General features: G+C 39.0%; 1 protein-coding gene across 4 annotated transcripts in view; it reads left to right on the top strand.

Moving 5' to 3' along the window:
- gulp1a (GULP PTB domain containing engulfment adaptor 1a) overlaps positions 1 to 19,343 on the top strand; it is a 92,373-nt gene extending 73,030 nt beyond the window's left edge. For 2 of the 4 annotated variants that reach the window (XM_074695541.1, XM_074695543.1), the window contains exons 3-12: positions 248 to 309; positions 8,000 to 8,071; positions 11,220 to 11,318; positions 11,476 to 11,613; positions 11,816 to 11,932; positions 12,652 to 12,738; positions 14,572 to 14,802; positions 14,979 to 15,117; positions 15,298 to 15,392; positions 18,571 to 19,343. In XM_074695541.1, coding sequence (XP_074551642.1) covers positions 248 to 309; positions 8,000 to 8,071; positions 11,220 to 11,318; positions 11,476 to 11,613; positions 11,816 to 11,932; positions 12,652 to 12,738; positions 14,572 to 14,802; positions 14,979 to 15,117; positions 15,298 to 15,392; positions 18,571 to 18,642 — 1,112 coding nt within the window. In that variant the 3' untranslated portion in view covers positions 18,643 to 19,343. The remainder of the gene's footprint in view (positions 1 to 247; positions 310 to 7,999; positions 8,072 to 11,219; positions 11,319 to 11,475; positions 11,614 to 11,815; positions 11,933 to 12,651; positions 12,739 to 14,571; positions 14,803 to 14,978; positions 15,118 to 15,297; positions 15,393 to 18,570) is intronic. The other 2 variants (XM_074695542.1, XM_074695544.1) reach the window with 2 other exon arrangements.
- The last annotated feature ends 555 nt before the right edge of the window (positions 19,344 to 19,898 follow it).

The following is a 19,898-nucleotide window of genomic DNA, read 5'->3' as shown; positions in this document are numbered from 1 at the left end:
CTGTGTGTGAATATGTGTAGTCCTGGAAAAGAAAATAAACATTCCTTTTCTAAAACATGCAACCATCCTGCCTCCTGATACATATTTCTGCTCTGAAATTTAAAACCTCATTTTTTTTTCCCTGAGGTGCAGGTTTTTGCTCTTGTGCTGTCTCTTTATGTACCATTTATCCACCTGGGTAGCTCACTGATGGATTCCCATGATACAGACTTTTTTTTACTGAGTGAGCTGTTTTGTGTCGTTTCAGATAAAACGTGGATGCACACCCCGGAGGCTCTGGCCAAGCATTACATACCCTACAATGCCAAGGTACAGTTCAGTTTGTACATGTACTCTATGTTTGCATAGTGGTGTACATGAGAAGAGCTCTGTGATTGTAAAAGAATAATAGTTATCATCATAGAAATGAGGTTGTTTTGTTCATAAATAACCAACAAGCACTCATTTTGTCCAAACTAAAATGCAGAAATAAAACAAACTGCCTTTATAAAAACTGTCGGAGGTGTGTTTATTGCTCACTCTCTGCCAGGCCCTTCACACCTGCTGCTCTCAGTGCAGTTTTTTTCCATGATGCATTTCTTCTGAGGCAATGAGGCCTTTCATTGAGCAAAGTCAATTCAGCAGTGTTCTGTTCTGTGGAGTTGTTTTCTTCCTGTTGGAGCCTATCCACCACTTTACATCACCCATTCCCTTTCCACACCAAACATATTTCAAGCAGCTATAAGAAATCTCACTTTGTGTTGATTTTGGTGCCCTCCAGTGGACAAAAGCTTGCTTGATGTTCTCTTCGAACAGAGGGAATTTTCCCCCCGAACTATGTGGAGTATGTGCAGTGTTTTTAGCTGTGACTGACGTGTTAATAAATCCTAAACAATGGTCTTCTTTGAGCTGATAGGGTGAGTGTGGCTCTATAAGCTCCTGGTGCAACAGTTCAAAGAGTGACCCTGTAAACTTGGGACCTTCAGTTAAACATGTCATTAGATATAAGTTTAGAACAGCCTTTGAAACATGAATTAAGTCCTCAGGAATGAATCCTGGTTGAGTTTTATATACGTATTCGTGTATCAAACTCATCAGATAAGTTTTTAATTATAATCTTAAACTGTTGGAAATGATGCATCCTGCTGGAATTTGTCAACAAGTGGGCCTGTTTTCAAGCTGCAACACTGATCAATTTCAGCTGTCTTCGTACTTTGGACAACAAAGACAGAGCAGAGTTTCACTAGTTGTAGCAGTTTCAGGCTTTTTGAAACAGCTTTGACCAGGGGTTGCTTTGCAACTAGCACTTGACTCCTTTCAAGGGTAAACAAACCTATCTGCAGTGCAATAAGCATGACCAAAACTAGCTAAGTTTTAATAGCCTCCATGCTAACAGGCCAACAGGGGTGCTGAGTATAAATGCTGCGTTCCATTTGTAGTCAGAAGTCGGAATTTCCGAGTTCCGAGTGGGAACACCCAGCTGAAGAACCCAAGGTCAGAATTTCCGACTTGTAAGTCTGAGCACCCACACCACCCCCAAGTTCCCAGTACGAAATTTTGAGTTTGACAGTTATCATTTATTAAGCTCCTGTTTTTATCCTTTTTTGTTTCAGAATTTCTGAGAAGTGTTTGTCGCTATAAATCAGCCATTTATATGAAATATTATTCAGTGTTTATGTACAGAAATACTGCTGTTAAGGCAAGTTTTTCCGACTTGGCAACTGGAACGCTGAACTCAGAGATGACGTCACTCCAATTCCCGACTTCCCACTTCCTAGTACAAATTAAACGCAGCAAAAGATGCTGGCCTGTCTTCATCCTGTGTGGCGTTATATTTGCTGAATGGCCCTTCTCTTTGTTTTACTGCCCTCTACTGGTCTGGTAGTGAGGTGCAATTACATTTGTTATTTTTTTCTGGCCTGATTTTTGGGAACTACCCAGATCCGCAACCCATGGTGTAAACACAGACACACAATGTTAAAACTGGTCAAACATTCCCATAGTTCTTAGGAATGTTTTTCTGGACCTTCCCGGATCTTCTGGTCAAAAAGCATCTCAGTTATTCTTGGCATATTGCGCATGAACTATAAAGGTATAAAAATAAGAAGGAACTTCTGCATCTCATTTTGATGAGGTAGAATTGACTGCAATGTGAAAACAGTAAAACTTTGATAACTTTTTTTTAGTCCTGGTAACATACATTGTTATGCTTGATCGGGGAAAGTAGGGAGGTTGATGAAGAGATTGTTTGCTGGACTTAGGTCTTCACAGCAACACCACATGACTGTTTGGTAATAAGATCTTTGAAGGAGGAGGACAAACAATTCTAGACACATTTCTGACTTGTCTTTTTACCTGTACTTTGTTATTGTCCGTTTCATCCTTCTTCAATCCTCAGTCAGTATTCTGTTTTTTGGTGTTATCCCATCCTGTGTGATGAGTGTGAAAAATCTCCTCCTGCAGTGTTTCCCACAGGATTTTAAGAGACTGTGGTGGCAGAGTCGCTGACCCTCGGCGGTTTTAATGTGTGTGTACGATTTTAAGCGCGATGTATCGCCCTTACAGTAAGTGCAGTTTGGGACCATGGACATGAACGTACGCTGATAAATAAGAACTTACAAAGGCATATCAGAAATATTTTAAATTTGATTCAGAAACAAAACCAAAAACTCACTTACTCACAATATTTTGAAAAATTTACTTAACAGCATTTCAAGAACAGGTTATTTACACTATTTCCATGATCTGTGATCCGTTATCAGGCTACTGAGACTGTAGCCTACCGTTATTCTTCTTCTCTCTGCTCCCTTATCTGGATTTAGGACTGTTGTGTTTTCATCATTTTTTTTTCTACAGTGACTGCAGAAAATAGTCTAAATAAATAAATATGCCTAAATTTGCTGAGGCCCACTTCATCACAAAATGTAGCCTAAATCAATGCAAGATCATTTTCTGACTGATATTTCCTGATATTGCTGTGTATCTGGCTTTGAGATAAATTCAGCTTCTTCCATGCTCTCTCCGTATGTTATGTTCACCGTCTTACGCTGATGTCACTATAAAATCCCACAGCGCACATGGCTACTTAATATGCACGTACTGATTTGCATTGACCATATATGGTTATGTTCGGGCGTGCTGAAGGCGGGAAACGAGGTGTGTTCACGTCACCGCATTTACGCTGTTCTCGGCGCGGTGTGGTTTATCACAGGGAATAGCGTGCAGCCGTGTGTACACAGAGTTTGATAGATCTGAATAGAGTGTATATATTTTGGTCGTATGCACGTTTTGCCTTTTCGTCGTAAGTGAAACTTAAGAGGACTTTTACACGCTGTAATAAATGAGGCCCCAGGAGAGGAGACTATGAAATAATAAGCCGCGTCAGCTCGTTGGTATTGTAACAGGTGATTGTACTGTGTGCCTGCACTGACTCTGAATGCGCTATGATATTAAAACAGTGTGGTCTCTCTCGTCACTGAAACTCTGGAACCGAGACGTGCGCTGTGCAGCCGATCCTCTTCCAGTGAAGGGAGGCAGACAGCGCAGTAAGCTACTGTGGCCACGGCTGCAGTTAGCATGAGCGCTAATGCCCAAAAAAGACGTTGCACGTACCTCAGAGTCAGACGCCCCGCTCCAGTGTCTCTGGAATCTGGTTTGCGTCAAACGTATCAGCGACGTGTATGAGCGTGACCAGTGCGCGCGCACTCTTGTTCTTGCTTGTTTACGTGCGGTAGGAAATTACAGCTGTGCAATGATCTGACCGAGTGACGGATCGTATTTTTTTCTCCATATGAGACTGTGGCGGGGCCAAATGAGACTGTGGCGGGCCGCCACAGTCTCATTAATTAATGGGAAACACTGTCCTGTTTCCTCATACTTCACTCACTGCAACACCTGCAAAAATGTGTCAAAATGTTTTCTCATCACAGTATAACCTTGTGTCAGCAGCAACAGGCTTTGAGATAACCTTAACTAAAGTCAGTTTATGTTCAGTCCTCGCCTTGATGGTCTGGTTTCTCTTGGTGGGTCTTAAAGATGCATAAGTGTTACATAACAAAACCCATTAAAGGGTTGAAAAGACTTAGTAATGGGTTGGAAAATCATGTGACAGTGATAAAATGGATATTTATTGGTGTTTGACTTTCCTTGAATGCTGCTGCGCTTGATCGTAGAATGAGTCTCCAGTGCAGCTGTTTTTCTCTGAGCTGCTACGGGGTAAAATCATCCTTGTTAAACTTTAATTTCAAAGTTTCTTGTGTTTACTCATCTTGACTTGTTTATTCATTAATAATTGAACATGGGGAGTTTATTCAAAGTGACTCAAGCCTCTGTCGAAACCACCCAAACTTCTGAACCATGAATAACTGACAGTGAAGTGGCACATTCTGTGGTGACTGAAACATGGCTTGAGATAAAACGCTTTTTGAAAAAGTCTCTCTCAAATCCGCGCAACACGTCTTAGAAGAGGGCTTTGTGACCTGGGGAGCGCTTTCCTGTCAGTCTGCCTTTTCTGCTTCATTTTGACAAAGACTTTCCCCTCCTGTGAAGCAGTGAATCACTCCGCTGACATCCTGAGCTTCAGAAAAGTTGTGATGGTTCTGAGGTGAAGTTCCAAACTACCAAATCCCCCAAAGTGCTGAGGCTGTCTTCATGTTTGTGAGTGAGCTGGCCGAGGACACATCTTTAAAATCAAAGTATATTGTCAGCTTTCTCTGATGAGTTCCCTGTCAGGCTAAATTTGCTGAGATCTGAGAAAAGCACTCATCAGTGAAGGAATTGGAGGAATGAGGAAGTCCAAAGTGCTGAGACTGTGTTTGGCCGAGTCTCTCGTCTGTAAAGCATTCATTAATTTTGAGAAAAATACGCCCAGATTGGGGTTCACTGTGAAGTTGAAAACTGAGAAGAATCTGTGTTTGTGCCTCAAGATTATTTTTTTGTACGTGAATGTTGAAACTTGAAGTTTCAACACTGTTTTATTTTAATACAAACTGCAGGAGGAGTAGCTCCTAATGAGAACACTCAGGTCATCTTCTCCTGATCTTCTTGGCTATTTTGATGAATCAGAGTCTGCAGGGAAAAACTTTTTGTGAGTTTTCTGAACAAAAACTTTATTGCTTTTGACCCAAAGGCTTCACCCTAACTGGCAGCATAAAAATCCTGAATTGGCAGAACAACAGTTTTAGTGCTGCCACAAATCAATTCAAGTCCTGATTGGTTTATAAAACCTCCTCACCATTCTGTGAGTCCCTACACTAAGTTTGCTGTTGACCAATGCCAAGTTTTAACCTTTTGTTATTCTATTTGCCTGACACCGAGAGATATTAAAATATATCCCACAGATTGATTGTTATACAGTGGAGAAAAAAAATGCAGAAGTAATACAGGCATAAGCTGTAGCCACCAACAGGTGCTGGAGCATGTTTAATTACCACTGCAGTAATGCTTTAACTAGGGCTGCAACTGACGATTATTTTAATAATCTGTTACTCTGTTGGTTATATTTAAGATTAATCAATGAATCAGGGAGAGGAATGCATAATAGCAAAATTTGCAAAACCATGTGTTGTGATTTTAGTCGATAACCATTGTTTGCTTAAAGATATATACAAAGAACCAACTTACAGAATTAACAGTTTGGGCAAAATAAAAGGAAGTAAATTGTTATGTCATCAGATTGAGAAGTTAGAGGGCTAAAAAGGCAAATAAATAAAAATGTGTCCTCAATCTTTTCACCTGAAGATTAAACAGTTCACCCCCTCTGCCCTACTATCTGTAGCAGCTAACGTTAACGTTAGTTTAATGAACACCTTATGGTTTTCAAATGGGGTAACAATTTAACAGAAACAAAAAATGAGTCTTAAAGACATACCATGCATTTCACAACATATGAAAGGAGTGTATGTGGAATTTCTTAGCTCCTGACCTTGCTAATGAGCCCCTGGCTCATTATGGATGAGCCTAACATGTTTGCGTTTTAAGCACTGGATCATTGCAGCTGTACTGCCGTGCCATGCAAGGTCATTTTTGCAAATGTTGCAGTTAACACGCTGTGTGCTTTTACTCAGTATTACTCCCTATGTTTACTTGTTTACCTCAACTGCCGGCTCGGCTTCTTCTCCGCCATGTGACGCATGCATCCCCACAGCCCAGGTAATCGTCACTTCAGTCAAGTAGGTGGCGGTAATGCACTTTCAACTAGTTGCCAACCGCTAAATAATGCGACACAAAGGAAGAGGACAAACAAACTGAAGAGAAACTAATACAGTAATGAAGCAGCACAGTGCATCATCTATGGAAAACATTACTAATTGATTTTTAACGATTTTATATTCGTTGTTGCAGCCCTAGCTTTAACACTCTAGCACCCAGATGTTAACAAGTTCAGATGCCATCTTGGGGTTTGTAAGTTGTTCAAACCAGAAAATCATTAAAAGCTACTGTTGTTATCTCCTATAGCCCATTTGCATCAGTGGACTCCAGCTTCATTCTGAGACATCCTTTAACATTTGGCTTTTATTCACCCTTTGCAAGCAAGAAGTGTAACTGACCTCTGGACTACTGGAGGAAAGAAAATGTTAACGAAAGAATCAGTGGGCTTCAGGGATCACTGAGTCAAACATCAACAATCATGTCACACTCAGAAGTCACTTATGTTGCACTTGACAGATTCTGCCCTTTTCAAAACCATACAGGGGGGAAAAATGTCTGAAGTTTTTTTCACTTGGTTGTTGTATTATCTCACCAGACAAGCTGAGTTTGAAATATATTGCTGTTCTCTGCATTTTTTCTTTTTTCTTTTTTTTTCTTTTTTTTTTTGCATCTGGTATGCAATCCCTCTGAGCTTATGTATGAATCTGCACAATGAAGAATGAGGGGGGGGGGGCTTTGTTTTTCTACTGTATGCACAGGTTGATGGATGAGCCTCCAAGCTTGGTCTACATTGTGAAACCTCCCTAGTGGTCGCCCAGAATGCACTGGTCAGGAACAAGCGTTCCTCCAGTCTATTCTGGGTATCTGTCAGCAGTGCTCTCAGACATGTCCTGAAGAGGGTAGAGTACATTTGTCACACCCGTGCAGGGGCTGACACCTTCAAATGACTGCTCAATCTGTCTTGTGCTTCCATCGATAAGTTCCATTTTTCGCCACTTTTATGAAGCCACAGAAGCTGCTGCAGAAATGGTTGAAAAACTGGTTATAACAATTACTCAGTGTTCTGAACAAGTCTGGGATACATCAATGAAGTAAAAACATGGATGGTGTGATTCATGCTTCATGAGTGAAAAGAGTTTTCTGCAGCTTAACACAGAGCTTGTTGCTTCATGGAGACAGTCTCTGTCTGTCTGAGCTGCTTGTCGAGCTCCAGTGGGAGACACTGTTATTTTGTTTTCCCTAACCTTTAAGGGGCTGACACCAGTGTTTATGAGCTCTGATATTGGAACAGGCTACACACATTAAGCCCAGGAGGCACTGAACCATTGTGTGTGTGTGTGACTGGAACAATTACTGCTGCTGTGGCTGCCAGGTGGAGGAAACACAGATGCTAATGGCTCCATCTGTTGGAGAAAGCCTGAAGTGCTGCTCATGTATATGATTGCCTGTGTATCTGCATTCATTACATGTATGAGGCATATGCTTTATACTTCATAAACGGGCATTTTAAGATGATAAGACTTTTTCTTCAGGGGGAATGATCATGACTAATCTGGTGCAGATGCAATTCATCCTCATTTGAACTTTAAATTGAAGGAACCAGATGTTTTCGACTCAAATATTGTCCATGGTTGGCATGCTAATTTGTTAGACTTCATTCTTCATGTTGATAGAAATCTGCTCTTCCTTAATTTTACAGTTTACAATCCAAAAACTCCAGCTGTCGTTTAAGAGCCTGCCTCTTCACTATGCCTCCTCTGTTACCTTTACGTGACGTTTAAGAAACTACTCCCAGTTCTCTTTACCACTTGTTCTGTCTTTCTTCTGTTGCTGTAAATTATAGATATATGTCTCTTTGTTCTCTCTGCAGTTCCTCGGAAACACAGAGGTTGAAGCCCCAAAAGGCACAGAAGTTGTGAAGGATGCAGTCAGAAAGCTCAAGGTAAAGCCATTCCTCAGATTAAGCTGTGCAGCCCAAAGCATAGAAGAGTGTTCTTGAGTGACCGGATTGGATAGTTGCCTCAAAGCAGTGGGGGAGGCGAGTGAGTGACAAATACTCCCCTCCCTAATCAGTTACCAGCAAGGTGCCCTTGGAGTTTCGTAGCTTCGGGGTGTGGATGTCTATAACTGCTGGATAAGCACAGCAGCTTGCTCAGTGAACCTTTGCTGAGTGTGTGCAAAATTCAATAAAACAATAATTATCTGCCATCAAACCTGTTGTCTTTTTACCCAAAACTATCATCCACCAACCCTAAACCTCTGTCTTATAACCAACACACTTTAGATTTAAAAAAGTCTTAAAAACAAAGGTACTTAAGTGCACAATGTGAACAAATGCTTAAAGATTAGTATGCCCCACCACTTCCTCGTTGAATGAGATGATCTAATTACATGCTGCAGACTGAATTTGCATACTAAGAGCAGGAAGACACACTTTCATCAAACAATGTAATCCCATAATTCTTAGCTACAGTGTTAGTGTCAATACCACTTATGTAAACACAAGTGTAAAATAAAGCTATTTGTTATTTATGCCTAATACAGCTTCACTAATTATTTGTTAACAATGGTTTAAATTACTGTTTGCAATGTTGAAGGTAAAGATTTTTTTTTTTTTTTTGAGATTCTTTCCTCCTTCATAATGCCCGATGATTTCTAATGAGAAGAAAAACAGAAGTGTTGCATATAAAACAGACATTTTTACGACAAAACACAAGGGTGTACTTTAAAAGAGAAGAGTGGATAGAAAAAGAATTGATGACTTTCTCAGAGAAATCGGCAGAAGAGTCATTCAGATTTATTTATTAAAAATGAATTCTGTCTTGTTTTTATGGTTTGAAAATGAAGGAAATTTGCATTAAAGTTTCTGCTGAGTCTGGTCAGGGCAATCACATTAAAGAGTCCATAGATGGATTAAGATCAGGGAGACAAGATCAATTAACTATCAAAGTATTTCTTTTACAATTACGATTTACTGTTTGTGTACGTCTTATTAGATTCCATCTGCATTTCATTACTTTGTACAGTGGACACATGTCATGACAATTATTCTAGTTTAATCTGATCTACATTGTGAAACAATCAGATGGAGTTGTCCAGTTATGTGGCATGAAAGTTCCCTTGAGAGTTGATTGGTTTGTCCACCTTCTAGCCATCTGGCTAATAGGGTTTCAGCAGGTCTTGCAGCTTTTCTTTTTAGCTGTGTTTTAGCGAACAGCTGTCAGCTGTGTGAGCTGCTGATGAGGATATTAGGACTAGAGAATAAGGTCACAATTAATAGCCACAAAATCAGAACAAGAAGCAATTTTAGTCCAAAGACATGATGGATTAGAGTCTGGGGTTTGTAATAGATATGATCTACTACAGATCATAAAAAGTCATTTCATCCAAATATGATATGAAAGAAATTAGCCAGGGCATGTGCAACCTCTGGACGATAGGTAGATTTACTACAGTGGTTTGTACACTCTTTGAGCCATCAGCGCAAAACAAGTCATGAATAACATCATTTTACACCCTGACGTGATAAACATCATTTTCAAAAAAGTTACAGTGAAAGCTGAAAAATTCAGGCCTCCATTTTGTTCTTCTTGAATGTGTTTCATTGTGACTTCTTGTTGTTTTGATATCACGTAGACAACCTGGCACCCATTAATTTGGCAAACTATCCTTCAGTGATTGCAACATTATTGCGTCCATGTTGCAATAACCACAGCCGGTAACTGGACTGGTAGTGCTAGCCTTGGTGCCTGAGAACAGCCAGTTCCCAGACAACCTCTCCTTTTTCCCAGCTCCTGGGTAATGTGGCTGTGTTGGCTGCCTGCTGGCCTCTCTTCTGTCTTCTCCTGCCAAGAGTTGAGTTTGTGAGGCCATTTGTAGGGGAGGACTGTTTTCTAAACCCATACCTCTTTTGTTACATTATATTTGATCTTGAACGCCTGTTTGGAGACCAACGCTCTATGGTTACTCTCCCAGATACATTGACAATCAGGCCAGGCTTAGTTATCTCTCCAAAAGGTCGTGTGAGGGGAAAGGTGTAGTATGTGCAAAAAAATGCGGGCATGAGGAACAACACCGGAGGCCCTCAAATCCTGTAGTGTTGTATCAGTTACAATATAAATGCCCTTTACTCAAACAAGATAAATCTGTCTGTACAAACACTTCTGTTCTCCTGCCAGTCTGTTCATATTTGTGTTTGCGGGGCCCTGAAAAGTAAATGTTTTAAATTATTGAAGCCTGACTCAAGGCCTTTCAAGCACTTCATTTCTGCCGAATGACTCATTTTACTTGAGTACACAATAGAGACTGAAAATATGAGCAAAAAAAAGTCTTAAAGCTGCAGACACACACACATACACTTTGTGGTCCGAAGATTTGCTTTAACACTTTTTCATTTTAATGGTAGTAACGAAAACTGCTCAGATGTTTCTCTTTATATAAACAACACAAGTAGACTCCAATCCTCAAGTTTCTTCACATTTAAAAAAACAGTATCCTTGTATCTCATAGTTTTCACTTCTCTTCTAATATCTAATATTTCCTTTAAACTCTTTGATAAGGCCTCTCAGTATTTCTGTCTGTTGGCAGATTTTTTTTTTTTTTTTAACCAGGCTTACACATTGACCTTAGATCTGTATTGTTGTTAAAAAAATACAATATATTATAAATCAATACAATACAATACAATACAATACAGTACAATACAATACAATACAATACAATACAATACAATACAATATAATATAATATAATATAATATAATATAATATGATATGATATAATATAATGCAATACAATACAATACAATACAATATAATATTTCTGTCATCATGATGTGGAGCACTACAACATCTCAGCTTTGTCTCTCCAAGTTAGACATGAAGAACTTAAAACTATCAGATTTGGTGTGCTGGTTTAGCAGCCTTTCACAAATGTCATCTCCTGCTCTCTTCCTTCCCTGTTTCCTACTCTATCTACACTTAAACTCAGTGTTAAAGACATTTGAAAGGCCAAAAAGTAGTTTCTAAAAATACAACCCTGAATTAAAAAATGTAGTAATAAACATTTTGTTTATGTGACTTTTTCTGCAGTTTCAGAGACATATTAAGAAGTCAGAAGGACAGAAGACCCCCAAAGTGGAACTGCAGATCTCCATTTATGGTGTGAAGATCCTCGACCCTAAAACAAAAGTGAGTCTTCAGGTTAGATTTGATCTTTATAGAGGATGGACTACATGTCACCTGGGGTGATGTTGATAAAAAGAGAATTTCAGAAAGAGAAGTTACTTTCTTATGCTGACGTCCATGTCGTCTCTAAATAATGAATATGTTGTGTTTGTTTTCTCAGGATGTGCAGCATAACTGTCAGTTACACAGGATATCCTTCTGTGCAGATGACAAAACAGACAAAAGAATATTCACTTTTATCTGCAAAGACTCTGAATCCAACAAACACCTGTGCTACGTGTTTGACAGTGAAAAGTGTGTAAGTGTCAGCTGCTTCTTTTTATTTTACCAAAACTATTGTCAGTACATAGATTCATGTTTCACCTTGTGTGTTTTATATTGACACTATGCTTTGATTTCCCTCTTCCCCCTAGTTTGATGACACTTATGTTGTGTAGTTATTAAGCTGTGGTGACATTTTTTAAATATCAGTGATAAGTTTTTGTTGCTTGTTGCTGCAGGCAGAAGAGATAACTCTAACTATTGGTCAGGCCTTTGACCTGGCCTACAAGAAGTTCCTGGAGTCTGGAGGCAAAGACGTGGAAACCAGGAAACAGATCGGGACCCTACAGAAAAGAGTACGTCGCACGTCTCAAGTCTTGTGGATTCAGCTTGTTTGTTTTCACATCGACTTTAATTGACTTTGAGAACTTATACCACCATGCTGACACAGTCATATATTTTTTTAATTAATGCAGGGCTTGTTTCTAATAGATTGGTTTAAATCACCCAGTCTGCACAATTAGGCTGTCTGGATGAAAAATGTCAGTCATGAATATTAATAGTTGTTAGCTTCGTTGTTACAGACTCAATCTGAAATTGGATTGTTGTGCACTCTGCTGAAACAGTGCAGCTCTCTCAGTGTTTTTGTTTAAATTATGATTGATTGAAACATGTGCTTGAACTTACATTCACTATTGACTGAATATGATCGACAAACCTGTATAAATTACACTACTTTCTCAATTGGTAGTATAAAAAAAAGATGTCAAACTGGGGTTGTAGCAAATTAGAAAAAAATGTTGCACAGAGAATTGAATGAAGTCCAAAGTACACACTTCACATAGAGGGTATAAAATGAGACGTTTCACCATCAAATGCCAATGTTTCCATTTGAAACAGCTTTCCTGGAAGAAAAATCTCAACTCCACATTCACTGGCTACATTCTATCATAATTTAAACTTGTTTCGACTAACACGCTTCACACGTTCAATGAGGAGCAGAGAGATCAAATATTCGTTGTGTCTTAAAGGAGAAGCAAAGTCTGAGATGACTGAGCTGCTTTTGTGTTTGCAGATTCAAGAACTTGAGACGGAAAACTCTGAGCTGAAGAAACAACTTCAAGATCTTGAAGAACAGTTGATGATTGCTCATGTGCCACCAGTAAGACTGAAATGCACCCACAGGCACACTGTTTTTTCTGCACAGCTACAGCAGTGATCACAGCTATAGTGGGGTACACAACCATTAACCAGCACAAACTTCTGCTCATACCAGACCAAGCAAAGCTGTAACTCCGAGTACACAGAATTTAATATGTCTGAATACTTACGAGGCCTGGGCCAATAACAAATTTTGCTGGACAATACACTGCCCCAAAATTATTGATGATAAATGATAATGTTGATAGTATTATTTTATGACAAAAAAATCCTCTAATATAAAAATAATACATCATAATAATGCAGTACACCCTTTCAAATAAAATAAACTTTAGGGATGAGCGAGTACTGGTGTTGGTGTCAGGTATCGGACTGATACCAGCCTTATTTCAAGGTATCAGTACTCGCGAAAGTTAATACCAGCAGCCGATACTCAAGGCAAAAAAAAAATCATGTGTCAAGTAGTCCTCCTCGCCATTACAGTGCCCCAGTGCTGTGGTTTGACACCATGGCAAATACGTTTCAGTTCCTATTCACAACATGAATGAACCCGGGACAATTAACAGTTAAACTTTTTTATTTTGCACTTTAATTTATTTAGAGAAATTCTCAAATAACTAAAACTCTGACAGTTGTTAGTTTTATTTTGCACTTTTGTGAACTTATTGAAAACAAATCACAAACTCGGAGAGAGTTGTTTGTGTTTCATTTGGACTTAATGTGCTGTCTTTTTTCCAAAATGATCTGTCACTGTTAATTGAAATTTTTTGTTTCAAGATAAAGTTGTATTGGTTCTTGATATTGGTGAGTACTCAAGAGAAAGTACTCGTACTGGGATCGGTCTGAAAGAAAGTGGTATCGAACATCCTTAGTAAACTTTTATTTCTCATGAGGATTTTTCTTACTATTGTAATTGGGATATCAATAACTTTCAAATATCCCAATAAAAAAAACAATAAAATTAAAATAGGCTCTCAGTCAAAAATTGCAGTTGAATAAAAAAGTGTTGAAGGAGACGTCTCTCCTCATCCTTGAGTCTTCATCAGCCTATTTCCATACTGAAGCTGGGGTGTTTCATTATGCAATCATCTTTTTTTCTTCCTAATTTCTACTATGTTAACCTGCATTACCCCTCACGAGCCCATAAGGCCCACTTGCAGCACTCTGTTTACATTAGCCTGATGCTGGCAGCCCCGACTCCCCTGGAGACAAAGATTTTGGATGACTGACAAGAACGTTCACACTGAACTCTCTTGACATCCAACCTGTTTGGAGACCAGAGATAAGGGTTACAAACACACATGTACCTGGCGACTTATTAATTTAATATATTGTACAGTTAATTGATTTATTGACTATCGGCCCAGGCCTGATTCTTATATCTGTTTCTTAGACTAACATTTTGATTTGTCATTTGAAAGTCACAGTTTGATAACTCCAACTAGAGTCTGCAGATAAAACGTGATGTCTCATGGAAACTATTAGTGCTTCATATTCTTTTCAAATACAAACCTGCACGTTGTGTGATTATTGCTTTGGACAGCTGTGCCTGCTGATACGGCCTCTGTGATTAAATGCACTGCTTCAAACTAAACTTCTGAATGACCAAACCCTTCTGGAGGGATTCTGTGGGGGTCTAAGCTGTGTCTGATGCAAAGCAATTACACACCTGATTGGTCTGATGAGGAATGTGATACACTCTCAATCTAATTGGGCCAAATGCCAGTAGCCGGGGCAGCCTCCTGTGAATGCAATTACCCTCACCTCTCCTTCTCTGCATAACTGAATATTATTGTCCTTTTCTGGTCGTTTTCTGTCTGCGATCTTTTCTCAGCCGCTGCACATAAACTCGTCTAATGAGGCATACATGCTGCAGAGGCCGTCCTCTCTCTTCTGGTGCCACAGCATCAAGTCGCTCTCCTGTCTGGAAATCTCTTCAGTCACGCTCACTCCTATGAGCTCGCCGGAGTCCAACTTATCCGCCGGGCTACTAACTCCTCCGCCTGCCAAACCTCCTCTCCTTCCTCCTAAGCCTACCGAGGGGTGCAGCATCCCACGGCCTCGCGTAAACACACTATGCTTCCTCTTTCCTTCTTTCTTCTCTGTGCTTTGTTGCTTGCCTGAGGCATTTTGTGTCTCCTGCTTTTGTCTTTTTTCTGCTCCGTCTTTTGCTATTAAGTTTCTCCAGCTTAAAAAAAGCAGACATCCTTGGCTTCATCATTTTCATGCCTTTTCAAACAGGCAGGGAGCATCTCAATGAAACCACAGTCTACTGATGTTTTCGATATGGTTCCCTTCTCCCCCGTGACACCACTGATACCCACACCAGCCAGCAATGGCTGCCCCCCACCTCCACCGACCACATTACCCCCAGATATCCGTGAGTAGTGGCTTCATCACTTCCTGATTCTAGGATTTACAGGTTTTAATTAGCTCTGCTTAAAGTTTTATACTCCAGCTCTGTGGGATTGCAGCTGTTAAAGCTAATCCTCTTTCTACTGCAGCTTTTTTTCCCCCCTTTCCAGCTTGCTTGATGTTAACCTGCTGTGTGTGTTTGCAGGGAAAGACCTGTTTGGTGCTGAGCCATTTGATCCATTCACCTGCGGGGCAGCTGACTATCCTCCAGACATCCAGTCAAAGCTGGATGAGATGCAGGTGAGCTCCTGTCTGTGTCTGACTTCTTTGTTTTGTTTTGTTGTTTTTAAAGAACTCCAGGGAGGCTGATTAAACTGTGAGTCTGCGCCCTTTCGTCAGCACTTTGAAGATTCACGTTCTCACTTGTTTATTAGAATAAAAGCTTTATGCTTTGTGGGTGCTGGCTCAGAGTTTGGCACTTTCTGAAAAGTTTGCTCCTAATTGCCCTGCACATGAGCCAGCTCTATTTGGACATTTATTAAAAATGATCAATTACATCCAGGTTGTCTGCATGGAGAGGAAAAAAAAAAGCAGATTCAAAAATGAATCTAATTTTAGCCTCTCCCTTTTTTCTTCTGAAAAACACAGCACAATATGGTTTAATGAAATCCTCTGCTGACTCAGTGGTGAATGACTCATTTCTTTATTAAGCTCTATCAAAGACCAGTTTTGCATTCATTGACAAATGCACCAGTAATAAGAGAAAAAATCTCAGAGGGGTATAAACAAAAGATGTTCCGGGTGTTTTGTAAATTATCTTAATTTCATGGCAGAACATTTTCAAATATATATTTATATTTTGTCGTGATCTGTTGGAGGACGGGTGATTTTGGTTTATCAGCCTATTCAGCTCATTTTATTAGACATAACACAAAATTGTCTTTTCGTGAGTGTGAATAGAATGCCAGTCAGTATCATAACTCTCTTGAAGAGGCGCATGCTGTGTGCAGTGGTTCTCAGGCTGTAATTCAACAACTAGAACAACAAATATGGATTGAATCCAAAACAGTATGAACAATATGGTCAGATTTTCAGTTATTATCTTCACGTGCGTCAGACAAAGTTAAAGTAAAGAAAAATCCTATGCTAAGCTTCCTATGTATGTAGTTTGGGCCGGTGTTTGGAAGCACAGTAAGCAGTCTAGAGTCACTTTATGAGTGTTCAATAATGTAAAACCAACTATTGCAAGTGAAAGTTGAAACAAGTTGTTTAATGAGCAGCTGTTAAATTAAACTACTTTTGTTCAGCTCTAAAAAGGAAGTTTGGAGCTGCTTTAGAGGCTTTATTACTACTGCTGCTTTTATTACACCTATTTTATATCAGAGTTAGGATGAAGAATACATGTGCAGTTAACGTTGTCGTTTTGTGGAATTAAAATACATGAGCAAAGTCTTGGCTGGATAATAAACCTCATCAAAATGTGTCTTGTTTGCATAGTTATCATGGAGAAATTAAGTTGGGTGAAAGTGTTCATGATGTTGGTTTGACCCTGTCTTTTGTGGGAACTGCAAAGAGTCATCTATAAAAACTCAAAGACTTAAATCAGAACTACTGTGATTTGAGATTAATTTGCCAGTGTTTAAGATGAATGGATACAATATTTATTGACATAGTCCATATTAATGGTGACATTCTTCTTCTAAATAAGGCTCGTGTAATAAACTAGAGAGAAGAACTGACTGCTTTAGCTTTGCATGTCGATGGATGGTTATTTGAACCACTTTTGGTAACACTTTACTTTAGAGGTCCTCAAATTTCATCACACTTAGGTAAAAATTAGACAACGTTTTTTCTTATTTCTTTGAAATTAGCACATAACCTCTTTAAAATAATGTCCAAATTTATTGTCCCAAGTCACAGTTGGCAGGTAACTTTCCAGTGCTTTTGAAATTTACTCCAAATTGCAAGGTAAGAAGGTCAGAATTAGCCAATAATTTATTTGAAATTAAATCACAACCACAAAATGTTTTTAGAAGTATCCCAACGTTTCTGCTATTTCCAGAGAAGCAGGTGATAAATAGCTGCTTAGTTCTTGAATACAGAAGTTAGGTTCATTGTTTCCTCTGATAATTACCTTTGAAATACTAAGTGAATAATTGAATTTCCCAATAAGCAGTTGATAGTTAGCTATTTGTTATTTAATTTTAACCAAGTTCTTTAGTTCCGAGTTTGTTGATATGCATGACTGAGATCACATGCAAAAGGATAAACCTTTATGATTAGGCCTATAATGTTTGACATGATACAACTGAAGGCTTCAGATAAGATATTCACCAAGAGTGGGGTTGTAAATTGGCCTTACCTGATTGTGATAGACACTGCGAGCACAGGCACACTGCAAAACAGAATCTGGCCAGAAGTTATGTGCTATTTTTCACCGAATTCTTGTGAAATTTTGGGGGTTATTTCAAAGAAATACAAAAAAACTTCTATTTATCACCTTAGTGTGATGAAAAGTAAAGTGTTACCCCGCTTTTTGTTAAGACCCTTTCTCAGTGTCTGCATTAACCATTAAATTTGGTAATGTTGCACCAAAACTTTCTCTTCATATACCTTATCGTCTGTTTGCTTTTATGACTAACAACTGAATTCATCTCTTTTCTTTCCTTCTTGTAGCGTCAGAGATGGTTTGTACTCTTTGCTCTGTGCTAGCGTCTATATCTGTGGTTTTTGTCATGAGATTTTGCATGCTCCCAAATCCCATTGTGATGTGGATGTACTTGTTCCTTGATCTCTGACCATGACCATGCAGTGTGCTTTGTTCAACCCTCATTGATAGTTTTGTCCTCATGTCAGACATGGGAGCAATATTAGCAACGACATGTATGTTTGCTGTGACCAGGATAAGAGTTAAACCTTGTGTATATTTATGTTACTTGGACATTTTTGACACCCGGGCTGTGACGGATAACAATAAGCTGGTACGTCTGGTCAATCAAGAATACATCAGAGTTCATCATTGTTGCATCACAGTTATTGATTTTAGATTTAGGCTGATTGTTCTGCATCCTGCTAGAAATCTGCTTTGAACAAAAGAAAAAGAAGATCTGTATTCATTTCATTTGCTTCCAAAACAAATGCACACATTAGCAAGAGTCCAGATGGTGATGATGCTCATGGGAAATGATGTTTCTTCCCTTGGTTTTCATCCAAAAGGTTCACAACAGAACAGAATTCTTCACAGTATCTTTCGTCTGATTTCACCTGTGCCTCTCCCATCACCATGCATGCTGTGTTGTTTGTAATGACTTTGTGATCTGTTACATAATGCATGGCAGAGCATGGGCAGATCACTGTGCTGCGATGTGTTTTTTAGTATTTCAATAGCCTTACTCCAGACATTGTACAGACTTATTTAACCTCAGAGACCATGCCAGTGAGACTGAATGTCACAGCCGCTCTCTGTTTTGTCCTCCAGGAGGGGTTCAAAATGGGACTAACCTTAGAGGGCACCGTCTTCTCTCTGGACCCACTCGACGGCCGCTGCTGATGCCAAGACAATGTTCTCTGTCGTGTACTTTTAACCTGTTTGTATGAAGAAGTGCCAAAACCCACTCTATGGCTGAGTCAAGATGTCACACTTTTCATCTTGAGGTTTATATGCGTTTGCATTTAGATTGGTTTTCTGATATTTCACGGTGAACTAAACAAATCCATTATAGAAAAGAACTATTTTTGTAAAAGAAGAGAAAAATATGGAAGGATTAGTTTTGAGTACCTTTGCTTGCACAGGCAATGAGGGATGTAAATAGTCGAATATGTCCAATGGTACACATAATTTTCATATGAAAGAGTTTGTGTGTATGCACCATTTGAAATCTGTATTAAAACATTCCTGTTTGTATGACCAACACAGGTGGTCAGAGATAGTAAAAGGAACCAGTAACATTAACACAGCTGTTCTGTAACATCACACACTTTGTTTTACTCATTAACTCGCACATTATATAATCAGAAATACAGTCTCATTTTTTATAGCTGACTCACAACCTTTGTTATTGACAATGAGTTGCCGTTTGTTATATTTTTGTATCAGACATCATTAAGTTGCCATTTCAGTATTTAGATGTTGTCTCTTTACTTGTTCATCATTGTAGTTTCCTTTTTTTTCTCTCGCACCAGAAGGCACTTTTTATTGGAAAGCCTCTGTCCATGCACAGTACGATGCTCATTAATTTTCTATTGGTTGCATTGACTTTGTTGTTACAGTTATTAAAGAAAATCTACAAAAAAAAAAAAGTTCATTGATTATCTATTGCATGATCTTTTATATAACCCTGTTAAAATGTTTGTCTGGTGCGTGAAGTGGGTTCTCTGCTTCTAAAATCACGATTTTCAGCCATCACTGTTCAGGTAGCAAAAATTGATTGGTTTTTTCAACACTCTGGGCAAGTATCAAGGGCCCATTCCAACTAGCTGGTGTCGTATTAGATTTGTGAGTAAAACAACCATGAATGTTTCACTGTTGCTGAAGGAGTTCTTATTTTAATACATGCTTGACTATATGGAAAACATACTGGTCCAGGTCAGAACACTATGATGTTTATATTCTAAAGAAATTCATGTGCCAGAAGTCAAATATTCACTGCATTACAAGAAGTTCACCCTTTAAGCATTAGGTTAAACCCTTCTGAAATGTTTTTTGTGAACCAAGTTTGTGTTCACTTTTCCATTTTTGTGACACATCCAGACACATCTGATATTTTCAGGTTTATCACAGTTTGTCAGAAATGCTACTGCCACTAG

The sequence above is a fragment of the Halichoeres trimaculatus genome, unplaced genomic scaffold (genome assembly GCF_033239565.1).
Source record: "Halichoeres trimaculatus isolate MK-OKI-2021-1 unplaced genomic scaffold, fHalTri1.1 fHalTri1_scaffold_19, whole genome shotgun sequence".
Taxonomy (NCBI): Eukaryota; Metazoa; Chordata; class Actinopteri; order Labriformes; family Labridae; genus Halichoeres; species Halichoeres trimaculatus.
The sequence above is the reverse complement of the archived record's forward strand: the minus strand, read 5'-3'. Positions and strand labels throughout refer to the sequence as shown.